This window comes from Aythya fuligula, chromosome 1 (genome assembly GCF_009819795.1).
Source record: "Aythya fuligula isolate bAytFul2 chromosome 1, bAytFul2.pri, whole genome shotgun sequence".
Lineage (NCBI taxonomy): Eukaryota > Metazoa > Chordata > Aves > Anseriformes > Anatidae > Aythya > Aythya fuligula.
This window is the reverse complement of record NC_045559.1, coordinates 81,567,034-81,583,284: the sequence shown is the minus strand read 5'-3', so window position 1 is coordinate 81,583,284 and position 16,251 is coordinate 81,567,034. Positions and strand designations below refer to the sequence as shown.

Genomic DNA, 16,251 nt, shown 5'->3' with positions numbered 1-16,251 from the left:
GCTGAGAAACTGACAGCCCAACAAAAAGGTAAAGTATCAGAGAATTATTCATGTCCCGTTTAGCTCCCATTTAGAACCACACAGATTTTTTTGCTCATACTTCATTTTTACACATAGCCCACTAGGAACACTGGTAGCATAAATGCTATGTTCTGAGGATAAAGAAAAAAAAAAAAAAAAGACATTTCAAACTTGCATACTTTACTTGTTTTCAAACATTTTTTTAAATGTTCACTGAATTTTTCTAGCTGGACTTCTGCTCGGTACAGGCTGTATCCCACAACAACTTTGTGACTTTCTTTTCAGCCTTTCAAATGGATTGCTGAATGGAACTTGATTCAGATGATTCATAAGACTAGCATTTCACTTTTTTCAGGCCTTTGTTTTCATTTTGTGAAGAGATCTTAAAAGCAGATCCACTGTACTGTTTCATAGGGTACTGTTTGTTCAAAAAAAAAAAAAAAAAAAAAACGCAAGAAGCATTTGTTGGGACAATCAGAAAAGTTCAAATACAGAAGATCAGCATGGCTGATCTGATAATTTAAATAGATTAGAAGGAGGATATTTTTTCTTTTTGTCATAGTGTATATGCAGATTAAAGCTTGGATCCTCCAAATACTGAAACACATGTAATTCTACTCCTGTCAGTAATTTGCTTCATAAAATTAAAAGTTACTTAGATAATTAAAAGAGTATGCATATAAAGACCCGACCAAATAACAACCTACAAAAATAAGGAAATACTACCCAGAAGGAATAGGAAATACTTCTGAAGGCTATTCCCAAGTTTCAACCTGACATGCTATATTATGTGACTTTGGGCAAAACTCTCAGGTATCCAAAACTCTGAAAATCATCAACAAATCTCATATAACAGAGCATAGGGAGGATACCCAAAATCAAAGGCCACTTATTGAAAGATATACATTTACAGTTATTTTGCCATGACTGCTTTATCTATAAAATATGATATAGACTACTGTGGCAGCAAGCAAAGAGTTAATGAGGAAAACTGAAAATTAGTTGATCATACAAATAATTTTGAAGGAAATATGCTTTGAGAAACAAACAAACAAAAAATTTTGATTATCACTGCTGATCTTTGACACATCTATTTGCATTGACAGGGTGGGAGAATGTGTACGGCTTTGACATGACCTGTATTAGGGATGTTGCCATGAAGGAGCCTCTGGTGGACATAGTAGATCCAAAGCAAGTGGTGACCAATGCCTGTTTAATAAAGGTTTGGTAATTCCAAATACACCTAATCATGAATGTTTATACCTAACTGTAGAATTCTTTGGAGACCTGCTGCTTTTGCTTTATTAATATTTTTGTATGCTTTTAACCAGCTACAGAAGCAATCATCATAGAATTCTCTCACAGTAAGAGGGAAAACTGTACAAAGTTTTAAATTAGTACTGGTATGTTGCACATGCTTAGCTGTCCACTGAGCAGAACAAGAATATTAATATCTAGATTCCTTATGGAATACCCAAAAGTGAGATGCTTCTTTTGACTCTGTACTTATCTGGCTACTTCTGTAAGTGGATGTCAAGCTCTAACTTAAGACATTTATAATAATACATGTCCAAACACTGGATAAATAGAGACATGGTAGTTTTAGATACGAATTTTAATTGCCTTACCTTGTAAATAGAGGTTGAAAATTACTGATAGCAAGGTGCTGAGAAGGGGTATTTTAATTGTCTGGAGTAAAAAAGACTGAAGCATTGATTTCTGAATTGGTCAAAATCAAAAATATGGTGAAATAACACTATGTTATATATATGTTATATATGGTGAAATAACACTCTGGTGAAATAACACTAGTTTATTCCAGAATGTGAGATCAGAATTGGAACCTAGTTTTTGTGCAAATTTCTAATTTTTAGCCTTATCCATAATGTTACTGTGCTCTTCCAGCCCCAGCACCTGCAGTCAGGGATTAACTTGTCCCCTGTTCTGCATATAAGACAGAATGGTCACTACTCTCTGTTCACAAGACCATGTTAAGAAATGGTGGCCTACAGGAACACAAAGCTCTAATATTCCTCCCATGTGTAGGAGTCCTCCTTATGTGGGACTAGTCACGTGAATAAGGCTGTCTCCTTCAATAGCAGTAGCAGGATCAGTTACATGAAGCCAAAAGTTTGCTCATTTATCCCAAAGATTCAGTTCCATTTTGTTCTTTTTTTTGTCTTTTTTTTTTTTTTTGCCAATAATAAACACAATATTACGTTTTCCTATACACAAGAAAGAAAGACATACCTGTTGTTTGTAGAACCTTTACTGAAACAAGCAAAAAGGAATAGAAAATAGAAATTCTTTGTGAACACGTATGTGCTAAAGGGAGCACAGGATAGTTGTGTCTAAAAACAGCCCAAGCCAGAAAATAAGTAATTGTTTAGATTCCATAAAATATCTCTGGAGAGTGAGAGATGGCAAAACTGACTGGCTTCTCTGGTAATAAAAATTTTAAAAGATGCATGCTCATTTGAGAATAAACAAAGCAATAATGTTTAATTGTTCAAGTGTTTTATTATGGCATTTCAAGATAGCTTGGCTGATTCACAAAGGGTTTTTTTAGGGGTCAATTCAACCTACCTGCTTTAACAGCTAACTTAGGGTGCCTACCAGATGAATCTAGGTTCCCTGTACATCAGTCAGTAGATGGACTAGTTGCTAGATGCATTCTTAATGGACCAGCCAGAGCCCTGTTCTGCAGTAATTTCAATTCTCAGTTTAGATGCTCTGAATTGTTCTACAAAACCAGCAAAAGAAAGCAACCTCTGTGTGCTATGTAGCCATGACACTAACCTAGAATGCTGGACATGAGTAAAATTTCCTTGTTTGTACTCTTCAGGAATGAGATGTAACCTGAGTCTTGAACCCCTCAAGGAACTCTCTAACTGCAGGTGCACTGGTGCAGTGTGTGCAAGGAATACAAGCAACTTCTCTGATATGGAAGCACTTCTGCTTTGAATGATCTCTTAAATATATCCTAGGGGCATAGGAATTTTCCTGAAGGCCTCTCTTTAAATTCTGGACAGGGAATCTGGCAGGGAGGACAGTGGGATCAAAGCATCTTCAGGGACAGGTAACCAGAGTCAACAAACATCTCAGGAAAAGTGTACAAATGACCTTCTTATGGCCTACTACTTTCAGTAACATTGCCTGAAAAAATAGTAGTTTCAAATTCAGTATAACGGCTGTGTTCTCTTCTCTGATCCCGTTGCACATTACAGAAATACACGTGGGTTTGCGTTGACTCAAAACTTTTTTCTATTCATTAATTTTGATTTGATGTCAGTACCAGAGACTACAATAACAATAACTCAATTGGCTGTACAGCTGTAGAAAGCCTGCAATTTGAGTGACAAAAACTCAGAACCATACAAGAACAAAAAATACGCCAAATCCAGTTTATAATAAAAAATACTGTTGGAAAACACTTCTGAATCTCCTCCACTGTCTAGCCACAAAGAACAAAAAACAATCTTCCAATATTCTCCCATTTGTCCCACACATTCCAGGAATAGTTTAAAGCCCCTGCAGGTCACAAAAGCAATTTAAGATTACACAGTTTAATGTTATTTAAAACATGAACCACAAAGAAAAGAAAAGAAAAGAAAAGAAAAGAAAAGAAAAGAAAAGAAAAGAAAAGAAAAGAAAAGAAAAGAAAAGAAAAGAAAAGAAAAGAAAAGAAAAGAAAAGAAAAGAAAAGAAAAGAAAAGAAAAGAAAAGAAAAGAAAAGAAAAGAAAGAGGGAAAAAAGGGAGAAGAGGGGGCGGGGGAAAGAAAATTGTGTGGGGGGAGAAAGGTGTGTGTGGGAGGGAGAAAGGTGTAAAGGGGAGGGGGAAGTGTGCGGGGAAGAAAGGTGTAGGGGGGGAGAAAGGTGTTTTTTTGGGGGGTGAAAGGTGGGAGGTGAAAAAGGGGGGAGAAAGAAGGGGGGAGAAAGGTGGAAAAAAGTAATGATTTTTAATACACATTCTTGTTTATCAGAGAAAAAAATGCATAATTGCAAAGCAAAACCAACCTATATGCTCAAATATCCAATACATTGAGACATTTCCACTATTTTGGAAATATCTTGATTCACCTATATGGAGCCTAATTTCAAAGGACCTGCAGTATTTTCTGCAAAAATCTACCTTTGCTCAGAGAGACATCCAGCCACACAGGTGAGGCAATTGTCTGTGAACTCCAATGACTCTTATGTCCTTCTCCCACCATAATCTTGACCCATGAGGTTTAGATTAAGGCATTTTCCTCTTCACACTCTGAGACTTTCCTCTTGCTTCACTGCAACTTGAGAGAGCTCCCTTATCACATTCCTTTCTTCCAGCTTCTCCTGAAGTAAAGCAATAAGCACCTATGCCATCTACTTCTCACCTTTCTTTCTCGGTTATTTTGACTACTTCCTAGTCTTCAAACAATCTTTTTTTCTTCTCCATTCTTTTCTCCACATCAAAATGTCTCTTGACCCCACTAAATAACTTTCCCTGTCACTCTTTCCTCTCCAACTATCCTCCCCACAGTCTTTCAGCATCTTCAAATTTAATTCTGCCTATGCCTCCCTTCATCCCCTTGCCTCCCCGCCCTTCCCCCCCCCCCAAAAAAAAAAAAATCCAACCTATTAACTTTGGGATTTCATCCTGTACAAACAGGAAAAGCTTTCAGAATGTAGGAGTCCAAGGCCTCTGCTGTCTTAAAAACCCCAGCTACACTTGCTCCCCCATTATTTTGTTTAATAGAAACTAGCATATGCTGTGATACCTAGTGAAAACAAAATAATCCCTTATAATCAATTCTTCCTTTCATTGCCCATCCCAAATACACAGAAGTTAATGTTGTTTGTTCTCTTCCCACATTAATACTGCACTCCCTAATAAATAAATAAATAAATAAATAAAAACTTTCTTTTTTCTTTAGCAACTAATTTTACTATTTTTTTTCTTAGCCTTCAATTCTCAGCCTTCAAATCAATCCATTTCTGAAGCTGACAATATTGTTTCTACCAATGTTGCCTGTCCCCCAGTTCTACATCAGTACAACATCTTTACCTACCATGAATAACACTGTCTTCACAGTCACACCCTATGTGTGGGTGACCATTTGACCCTCATTGTCCAAACCAATAGAAGAAAAAAGAAAGGAGAGGAAGAAAAAAACAAAACAAAAAGCAATCAACCCTTTCCCCCCCCTTCCCCAACCATAGTCCTTATAGAAGTAGAAAAAGAGGCACTGAGATTTGAATGCTTATCTGATCTTGTTGCCCACACAATCCTAGCTAAGTAAGTGTAGCATACCCTAAATGCTACCTTAATTATGTGAGAAAATGGGTCAATCAGCAAGTCAGTATTTTTCCCATCAGTAGACACAATTATGAGCCATTTCTCCCATCAATTATGTTTCCTTCAGCTAGAAATGACACCATTCAAACACCATAGCTGGCTACACCTCATCTGAACTTCTCTGTAACCATCCCTGTGATACTAAATTATATTCTATACATCATTTGCTCAGTCCTAAAACAATTATTCTCACACAGCCCAAGAACTAAAATTTTGCAGTTTATAAAAACTTAGGCTCTAGCAGTCCCTCTGCAACAACGTAGTACAGGATGCCTCACTATCTTTCATGCAGCATCAGCCACAGCATGGACATCCTTATTTAGCTGATGTTTCTGACACTGTTGTCATTGCTCAGCTTAACACTTTTTTTTTTTTTTAAATATAATTAGGAGCTATATTTTGATGAGATCCCTGCTTAACTATGACCATTTTGTTGCTTTTTCAGTAAGTTATTTAAAAAGAAATGTGGTAAATCATGACTTTTCTCCTTATTTTATACAAAGGTAGATTTATTCTCTAGACTGTTAGCTGTAATCAAGCAACATTCAATGAACAGTGATGTTTAATATCAGAATATATAGTTGACAGAGTAAGATTCAAAGGGATCACCAAACCAGGGATCAGACCAGTTTCAAAACTGAAATTCTTATTCTCGTTATGCTTTTTTTCAAATTTACCTTCTTGTGTGTGTGAGGAAGAACATTTGAAGGCTAGCCCAGCTCTAAATGACCACTTACAAGCGTGGGTCAGTTATAAGCTGTAGTGATTCACAGTGCCAATGCAATGTAATAGAATCACTTTCGTTACAGTTAAGTTATTCTTGAGCAGTATTGTGAATTAGATAGACCAAAACTATAGCTTTCTTAAATCATTTCACTGTAAGTTTTCAGATTGTCAGAAATGCATGATACGTGACCCATGCAAAGGGCTCAGTAACTGAGATACGGTTGAATCTTTTGATGTCTATTTTTGCAGACTTCTCTTAGATTATAGAATGTAATCACAAAAGATCCCTCTATTCTGCATGGATATTCCAGTTCCTACTCTGCATTACTGCAGTGTATGTCTGAAGTAATGCTGGTGAGATCAATGATATGATTCATAGTGTTGGTCCTCCATGTTAGTGGAATAGAGGAAATTTGGATTTCTGCTTACAAAACTTTTATTTCTCTGTCAGCATGGACAGTTTTTTTGTTAAAACTGATTCTTCTGATAATAGAGAGCAAAACAGTTTGAGGGTCTCCTGCCAAATAAGTTCTGACAAGTACAGCAAAGATAGTGAAGCCAAATATGCTTAGAATACCAGAAAGTATGGTGATAGGAAAGATTTCCCATAGCATTCAAATATAATAGATAGCATTTCAGACATAGTATCCTCCCTATCATGAGTACCAGTCTTGTTAGTATTGCAGACGAAAGCAATACCTAGCTGAGAAAATCAGATCAGTCTAAAAAAACTCAGTTTAAACCTTGAACAGTGAGATTTGAATTATCAATAAAAATAAGCAGTCTTGTAGACTGATTGTTGCTCCCAACTACTGCAATCAAGCCGTAATATAATTTACATGATTTCCATCTGTATAGTTGAAGAGTAACATCCCTGTGCCTGCTATTTAGCATCTACTACCTGACACCGGATTAGAAAGCATAATCAGCAAAAAGCAGACCCCTGTTTTTCCTCAAATGTTTTGACTGCTTAACATCACCTAGCCAAAGCATATTCCCTTCCAGAGCTGCTCAAACAAATCAGAAGTTTATTCTTATGAAAAACAAAAATAAAAACAATTCTGCCATCTTTCCTCATGCTGACAGTCCCTGGCGATGAAAAGTCTTAAAGCTGGGACATATATCTCCATTTCAACATCCACTATGCCTCTATTTGTCAAAGCACACTTGTACCTTGATTTCCTCCAGCTCTTGCAGCTCCTTCCTGCCATTCCCAGGGGCACACTTCTGTGACTGACCTCATACTGTCAACTCAGTCAGGTAACTGGATCATTTACTGATGATTTGATATATTCAAATGTACTGCAGATTTCTTACAGTGTAAAGGGCTGACAGTTGTCTTTGTTACTGACTATTAAATGAAATGATTAAATACATACTTAACACTTAAAGTCACAGACATCTGCATATAAATGTGTTGGTTTTTTTTTTCATTCTCTTCAGGAAGTAGACATCTATACAGTGAAGACTGAAGAACTGGCATTTACTTCTGCATTCTGCCTCCAAATTCAGCGTAATGATTACATTCATGCCTTGGTCACCTATTTTAATATTGAATTTACAAAGTGTCACAAGAAGATGGGATTTTCTACAGGTATTCTGCGCTTCTTTTTGTTTCATTTCTATATTGGTGTGTCAGTACTGCTGGTACATGACAGTTTACTATACCACTAAGTTTTCATTTCAGTGATAAAAATTTTTGTCACTTTGGAAGAGGTCAGCAGGATGGGGAAAGACAACTGCATGTAAGAACTCTGCAAAAGCAGTGGCAGTATTTCAAAATGGCTACCAAGCTTAGAGCTCAGAAGGAACCAGTCAGGTGCCTATTACCAGTTCTATCTTAATACTGTGTCAAGTTTCTCAGATTAAATATGGGATTGTTGCCTCTGTAAGAGGGAAAGCTCAGTTTCCATGTAACTATAAACTCAACAAATGTTTCTTGCTTTTCTGAGTCTAGAACAGTATCTTTTTTTTTTTTTTTCCAAAATAACCACACATATACTGCTTATGTAAATCATCTCTAACAACCCATCTGCAAAATTCTAACTTACCTTGATGAGCAGATACTTAAAAAGAATAACTCCATTCCTATGAGGAATGTTTTGCCAGACCAAATAAACCAGCTGGTATTTCAAGAAATGTAAAAACCTCATAACTGGTTTAATGACAAGAATAACAAAATATTGTTGCTGCTGGTTGTTCCTGCCATTATTGCACACCTCAAAGTAGTGTAAATGGAACCTGATGTAAGTTAAATATTTTGGTAAATATCTTTTTTTTTTTTTTTTCCTCTCACAACTCTTAGCTCTTCACTGAGAATCAAAACTTGAAGTACTTTGATAAAATGTTTACTTATATTTTATTCTAGAAGTATAACCTTATGGATAATATTATTTGATACGTCATATTCTTATGTTTTTTCAGTAAACACATTTCCCTGGTCTGTAAAGATTTTACACTACAGTACTTCCCACTTGTCAGTAACTTCCCATTGGTGTCAGTAACCAATGACAGGCAGAAATTACCAGTGCAAGTTCACTAGGGACTACTCAAACATCTGAATTTAAATCAGAAATTAAAACAAATAAGTAAATCAAAATAAGTAAAATGAAAACCTGAAAGAGGGGCAAAGGAAATTGGCACCATTACATTAAAGTTTACAGGTTTAGCATGTACAGGAATAAAAAAATTCCTGGCCAGCCAGTCTTACACAACAGGAAAAAGTCTCTGAGATAAGTATCTAAAAGACTAATGCCCAAGGCAGAATAAAATATCTCCCAAGAATATACTACTCTAGAATAATACATTAATAAGCAAAAGGGAAACATTGGATACATCATTTAAAATACACTTGCAATAAGCATTCCGAAAGGAGTCCTGTCACAAGCAGGTGTTGGTTGCAGCTTTACATAAATTTTGTCAGAATGGAATTGATATTGGAGCCAACTATATGCAGTATCATCTAGATTCTCCTATTCTCAAACAAGTGAAAAGGCAGTTCATCTCACCTGTTTTAGGAGAAGATGACCTTTCTTTGTAAGCAGCAACCTCTTTCCAGTAGCTGAGATGATGGTTTAGCTTTGTCACCTCTCTTTGAGATGAATTTCATTTCTGCAGTGTACCATTCTGAGAACAGGTGAGAGTTCTAAATTTTGGATAACCTCTGCCTCAGATCTCTCTAGCTTGAAAGGGCAAGCTTTTCCAAACAGCAAGTAGGGCAATACTGGAGGTCCAGGTTTGAAGTAGGATTGCAAAGTGTGTGCTGTTGTCCTCAGGATCTATAACATATTTAGTTTTCTCCCAATGATAAGGAGCAGCACTGAGATTTTGAGGGAAAAGAAATATAAATACAAAATAGTTGTCTAGTGCATGCTCAGGCCTGAAGACAGACATGAAATGAAGACAAACCCAAAGTAAGTATTGATTTCTAAAGACACAATTAAACTAATTAATTGAAATACTTGAGCAAAGGAACCCCAGATTTAACGAAGACAGACACTTGGCAGAATTTATCTTTTACTTATAAAATTAAAGGGCATAAAAGTGGATCTACTAAGCAAGACTGGGGGTTCATTTAGATCAGTATCCTTCTCTGGCAATCACCTATAGCATTAAAAAAAAAAAGTAAAAGCAGGTCAAGGTGCAAGTACCCTATCCCCAGCTGTGTTCTTCTTGAAACATCTATTTTGTGCTGTTTCAGAATCATGAGTCAAAGATTTCACCTGTGTCATTGTGATTAGCAGTTTTTTATGAAGCTTTCTTCCATGGTTTTGTGTAATTATTTTTGAACTAAGTTTCACTTCCGACATTCAAATAACGTAGTGGTAAAGATTTCCTTAGCTTGAATATGTGTAAGTTGAAAGGAAAGAATCAAAAAAGTCCCTGTCATGATCAGTAAGCTTCTTCATAGACTCCCTCTTGCTGGATGAATCCATATCTGACATATTCCAGTAAAAATCATATGACAACCCACTAACAGTCAATAGAATAGTGTTGTTGTAAAGCATGATTGTTAATATATTATATGAGTTAGATCATTCTATGAGAAGGGCCTTTTTTCAATCGTTTGCAAATCTTAATTTGGTTTATAAGATAAAAGTTCAATTTAAAGGCCAATAGTAATGCCCATATATATATATTTTAGCACCTGATGCTCCCTATACTCACTGGAAGCAAACTGTCTTCTACTTAGAGGACTATCTAACTGTGAGACGAGGAGAAGAAATATATGGAACAATATCCATGAAACCAAATGCAAAAAATGTGGTAAGTCAGCACCACTGCTTCTAATTCCAACTCTACTGATGACAAATATTAATCAATAGTAAATAAAATACATATAAGTAAAACAATGAGCATGCTAAAGGTTCTAAATTCATGTTTATTAGTAAGACCTGTAGTCATAGCTTCATCAAAGCTCGTGACAGCAATGATAATGCAGTGTTAACATCACAGAAGACAGCTTGCAAACAAGCTAGCAAGGGGAGGAAGAAATGGTCCAGATACATCACCAAGTCAGCTGCCCTCTGCAACCAGATTGGCTCATATTTTGTGACAAAAGCAGGCAAGGATCTTTTCATATTGTCACTAAAATCAATGGTAAGACCCCCCTGCCAAAGATAGGATGATTAAGAGTAAACTCCACACCTATGACCACATTTTCCACTCAGTGCCCAAGAATTCACCCTTCAGGAAATTAAGTAACAGTTTTCAGTGAATCTCTGTTTGAACTCACTAATCAAATGTACTTGAACTCACTATGGTTGTTTCAAAGTCACGACAGTGCACATACTGATGTTTTGTTCAAAACTAAAGCTAAACACAATGGATATCACATGATAATGACTGAGAACTTCCTCAGTTTCTCTGCTGTGGGCTGATACCAGTGATTCAGAGCTTCTTTAAACTTGTAAGAAGACTGTGAGACATCGTGTGATGAGCAACCCCTGCCTGTACAGATAAACAGAAGGAAGTATGGCTTCTGTGAGAAACAGTGGTACCATTTTCAGCCGAAACCTTTGAGTGGAATCTCCTCACTTTTTATTACCACATACAGCCATTAATATAATCTGATAATAATACATCCATACAGTTGCAGTTCTAGGAATATTGTATTTGTTGACTGTGGCAAGTCTTAACATATCATTACTTTCCTTTTTTTTTTTTTTTTTTTCACTACTTTTCCTTTTTATCCTACTAAAACGAGATTGGATATGGTTTTCATAGTAGTGTTTATACAGGGGAAGAAATAAACACAAAATAAACTTGTAATTTTGTAATTAAAACAATCACATTCACTCTTGAAGCTTACTGCTTGCTGTGAGAGTAGAGAACAGTGTGTTTCCCACCTTGATGGCCTTGGGCAGACTGAAACATTTTCTTTTGGGCTGTAGTGAGATGGGGGTCTCAATCACTTCTCCCGAGCAACATACGTTAGGGCAAGAGGAAATGCCATCCACTTGTGCCAGGGGAGGTTTAAGTTGGATATTAGGAACATTTATTTCTTTCAGTGACAGGGTTATGAAGTACTGAAACAGACTGCCCAGGAAAGTGTTTGAGCCATCATCCTTGGAGGTATTTAAAAGCTGTGTAGATGTGATGCTTAGGGACATGGTTTAGTGGTAGACTTGACAGGTTAACAGTTGGTCTTGATGATCTTAGGTCTTCCAAACCTAAATGATTCTATGAATGTATCAATTCATTGCCCTTTTCTCTAGAGGGTAAAATAAAATATTTCAGAAAATATTTTTATATATTTTATATATTTCAAAATATTTCAAATTTGTTCGCACAGAATCTGAATGCAGATTTAGGTGTTAAAACAAATGTGTTCTTGATAGTTATCTTAAGACAGACTATTTTGATTCTCTTAGTTTTGAAAGGCTTAATTCTTTGGTCTTCTGAAACATGAAGCCTGTAGAGGGACACCATAGATGTAGGTCTACGTAGTGCAGCTATCCAAAAAACATGTGATTATAAGATAAAGAATGGCTGAGGGTTTGTCTACAATGGGAAGTTTACCAGATCTATTCTGGAATAACTCCTATTTGAAAGCCCTTTATGCTAAATTAGGATCATCTCAATCAGGTATGCCCTAAAAAAATAATATAGAATACTTATGATAGCATAGCATTTCAGGTTGTAACCAGGACACTAAAGCAGCCTTGAGCAGAATACACAAATATGCCCTAAACATAATGCTATTACACATCTTACATCCTGCTTTTTCAGCGTTAGCAACATTTAAAAAGAAAAGTTTGAAACCACAGTATGCATCTCCTGAATCTTCAGGTCTTTTCAAACTCAGAGATGATAACTGAATTCATAAAAAATTAATGGTCTTTCTTACTTGTTACATTTAAATCTTTTTACAGCGTGACCTGGATTTTACCGTAGACTTGGATTTCAAAGGACAGCTATGTGAAACATCAGTATCTAATGACTACAAAATGCGCTAGCAAGAAACCTCTTGGTGAGATGAAAAGAATTGTATCAAGTCCTGAACAGCTGAACTTCAAGCTAGGAACAACTGATCACAAGATTATTATATTAAACATTAGAACGTTTACTCCAATGGAAAGCGGTAACCTGATACCTCTTGCAGATAGTACAGAGGGCTGGGATCCCTCTGTGAATGTACAGTGTACAGAACCACAGCTTTTGTCAAACATATAGGAAAAACAAACAACAGTATTGAGTGTTCTGGTTAACTTTAGGATGGCAGAGGATGCATATAAAAATTGTACTACTTACTGTGAATTTCTGGTTCTTCCAAGCTTTGCATGTTACAGGTGATTAAGGCAGCGTCTTCAATATAGAAGACCACTAAAACACATCACCATGATAGTATTGAATATTAATTTAATATTAAATATAGTATAAATATTATATATAATACAATATAAAATAATATTATATATATATTGTACATGAGAAAAAAATGTTGCTTCATAATTGGAATTTGTTTTGTGATTACTTAATTTTCATTATGCAGTTATGGAAAGATAATAGCACTACTCTAGGCAGTGTTATATTCCAGGTGTCATTAACTGTCCAAAATTAGAGCTTTGGGAAATATTCCATGCAAAATGTAGGTAAGAGCTGGGACTTTATAGAAGGATCAACAAGTATCTCTTACAATATCCATCTGGAAAATATGGACCGTGATTTTTAAAATTCACCTCCACAACTGGACCTCTGTCAGATCTTTAAAGAACATTAGTGTTTTATTCTAGAATATATTCTGTGGTGAGTTTTCATAGCTGGATTTTGCATGAGACCTTCTGAAATCAGACAGCTGGTATTTAAATGTGCTGAATGCAAAGTCTCTGAAATGGTGGGCAGTTCATGTTTTTTGGCCTTCTAGTTTTTTTGCCCATTTCTGTTCTCTGCAAGATTCTTAATACAAAACCATTTTCAAAAATAGGAAATTAGTGTTTCCTTTTGTTGATGTTTTAGATGAGTTTTAAAATGCAAATACTAGTCTCAAGAGTGCAGTGATTTGCTGGAACAAGTTGATGTCTTTAAAAAAGTATCTATGGCTTCTGATATTACTAAGATGTCTGTATCTTTCCCATCCCCTTACATTCCTTGTTTTTGTTACAATACCTTATGGTTATAGGTAATATATTAACTGCGTATAGTTTTTCATATGTATGCATTGAGTATTTTTAATATATGAATATTGACCATTTAATGACAAGTACTTTGTCAAAAACTGCATCATTATTCCTAATTATAAATCTTCCAGTCACTATAGCATTAGGCACAAAATCACGTTCCATCATTTATTGGATGAGATTGCCTTTTTTTTTTTTTGCCTGAAAAGTCTTTTTAATCACCTGTAAATAAAGCTTACTTGAATATGTGAGCTAAGAATGCTGCTGATCAGTAAGCTGTTTGCAGGTTCTTGTTTTGCCAGCATAGGATTGTCAGCTTTTCACTTTTTAGAAACCTGAAATACTGCTTTTCTCTTCATGAAAACTGTATAGTACTTCCATTTTCTTATAGTCTAAAGATTATGGTCTAGGGATTGTATTACATGGTATCTATGTAGAATGAAATTAAACTGTAATTCAGCAGTAAAGATTACTGTTTGCAGTGTAGTTCATCACAGTTCTTTTAAAGCACTTTATTTCATATTCTTGGAGTGGGGTAAATAACTTTCCTCACAAAATTACTGGCATTATTTCTGTCAAATATTGCTGTAATTTTCAAGAAATCCACACAGTGAGTAATGTCTTAGAACAGAAAAACTTCCAGAAATCTCTTTCTGTCAACACTTCTGTGATTCTAGAACTTCAAGGTAAGGAATTCTAGATTTTTTTCTCTGCCGCGTCCATTTGTATAAAGATACTCTTGACTTTAAAACAATGGCCAGACCAGTTACTTTCAGCTCTAGGAAACTGACTTGCGCTTTTCTTCACATCAAAAGCGTAGCACATACTTCCCCATCACATAAAGAACTAATCAAATCACAGTGATCAAAAAGAAAATGTAGGCTTCCAAGGCCCTTACACATGTTACCTACCATTAATATTCTGAAAGCACCAATGAATTTGGCATACATAGGGTTTCTTAGCTCAACATCAGTGAAACATAATTGCAACAAGCTTGAGAGCCAGGTGCAATCAGTTGATAGGCTGATAGGATGTTGTGGTTTAGCCCCAGGAAGCAGCTAATTACCACGCAGCTGTTCACTCACTCTCCCTAGCACCCAACTGTATGGGGGAATCAGAAGATCAAAAGTCAGAAAACTCATAGTTTGAGATAAAGACAGTTCAGCAAGAAACAGAAACACAAAACCAAAATCAAAAGCAAGTGATACAAAACACAATTGCTTACTACCAGCCAACCAGTGCACAGCCAGTCTCCAAGCAATGGCAACAGCCACCAGCCAACTCTCCCTAGTTTTATTGTTGAGCATGATGCCATATGGTATGGAATATCCATTTGGTCAGTTTGGATCAGCTGTCCTGGTTGTATCCCTTCCCAGATTCTTGTGCACACCCAGCCTACTTGTTAGTAGGCAACTTTAGAAACAGAAAACACTTTGATTCTCTCACTGAACAGCACTGATCAGCAACAAATAAAATATTAGTATGTTATCAACATTATTTTCATCCTAAATCCAAAGCACAGCACCATAACAGATGCTAACAAGAAAATTAACTCTATCCCAACAAAACCAGGACAAACTCCACCCCTTATTCCATACCATTTACATCATGCTTACGCCTACACTTTCCAGGGCATCCTCATTAATCACCACCACCTTTCCCAACCTTTTATATATACACACAGATCTCATTCCCTTAGTCTATTGGTTATATCTTTAAAACGCCTGTTGAGTTCATTTAATCCATGACTTTTGGCTCCATCTATCATAATGGTCCTTCAGGACAGAGAGATGGTGTGTGGCATTCAATTTTTGCATGCTGAGGCAAGCTCTGGTTCTATCACCACTGCATTTGCCTGGTTCCTTACAAGATTCTTCACTAGTTCAGATGACTCCTACTGTAATAGAATTGACATGACATACATTAGCTGCAGCAGAGTTTTACTCTTCCCATAAATTAGTTTGACTTTTTCCAAGGCAAGAGTAACCCAGACTGTGTTTCTCAGGCAGTTTTTAATGTGTGCTACCTGTACTTTAATCCCTTCTACAGTATGTAAAAATTTTGATCGAGTGGGGTCAGATTGTCTGGCAGATCCTCTAGTGCTAACTTATTAAACGGCCTTTGCTAAATGTGTATCCCAGTGCTTGAATGTCCCAGCATCCATTGTTCTCAGAGTAGTCTTTAACAGTCCATTGTATTGGTCAAATTTCTGGAGGCTGGTGCATGATAAGGGATATGATATACCTGGCCAATACCATGCTTTTTGGCCCAGGTGTATATGAAGTTGTTTCAGAAATGGATCTCACTGTCTGATTTATTTATGTCTGGGGTGACATGTCTCCATAAGACTTGCTATTCAAGGCCTAGGACAGCATTTTCGGTGGTGTCATGGGGCACAGGATATGTTTCCTACAATCGAGTATTTGCTTCCACAACTGCTGGTACATAGTGTTTACCTTGACAGGTTGGTGGTAGAGGGATATAGTCAAGCTGCCAAGCCTCTTCATATTTAAGTCACTAAATGTTCTCCATACCAGAGAGGCTTTAACC

The 16,251-nt window shown here is 36.3% G+C and overlaps 1 protein-coding gene across 1 annotated transcript in view; it reads left to right on the top strand.

Moving 5' to 3' along the window:
- The window catches only part of PRMT8 (protein arginine methyltransferase 8), a 64,363-nt gene extending 51,387 nt beyond the window's left edge, over positions 1-12,976 (top strand). Inside the window, exons 7-10 of the mRNA XM_032197179.1 lie at positions 1,128-1,243; positions 7,526-7,676; positions 10,227-10,348; positions 12,457-12,976. Of these exons, the coding sequence (XP_032053070.1) occupies positions 1,128-1,243; positions 7,526-7,676; positions 10,227-10,348; positions 12,457-12,540 (473 nt within the window). The 3' untranslated portion in view covers positions 12,541-12,976. The remainder of the gene's footprint in view (positions 1-1,127; positions 1,244-7,525; positions 7,677-10,226; positions 10,349-12,456) is intronic.
- Positions 12,977-16,251: the final 3,275 nt, after the last annotated feature.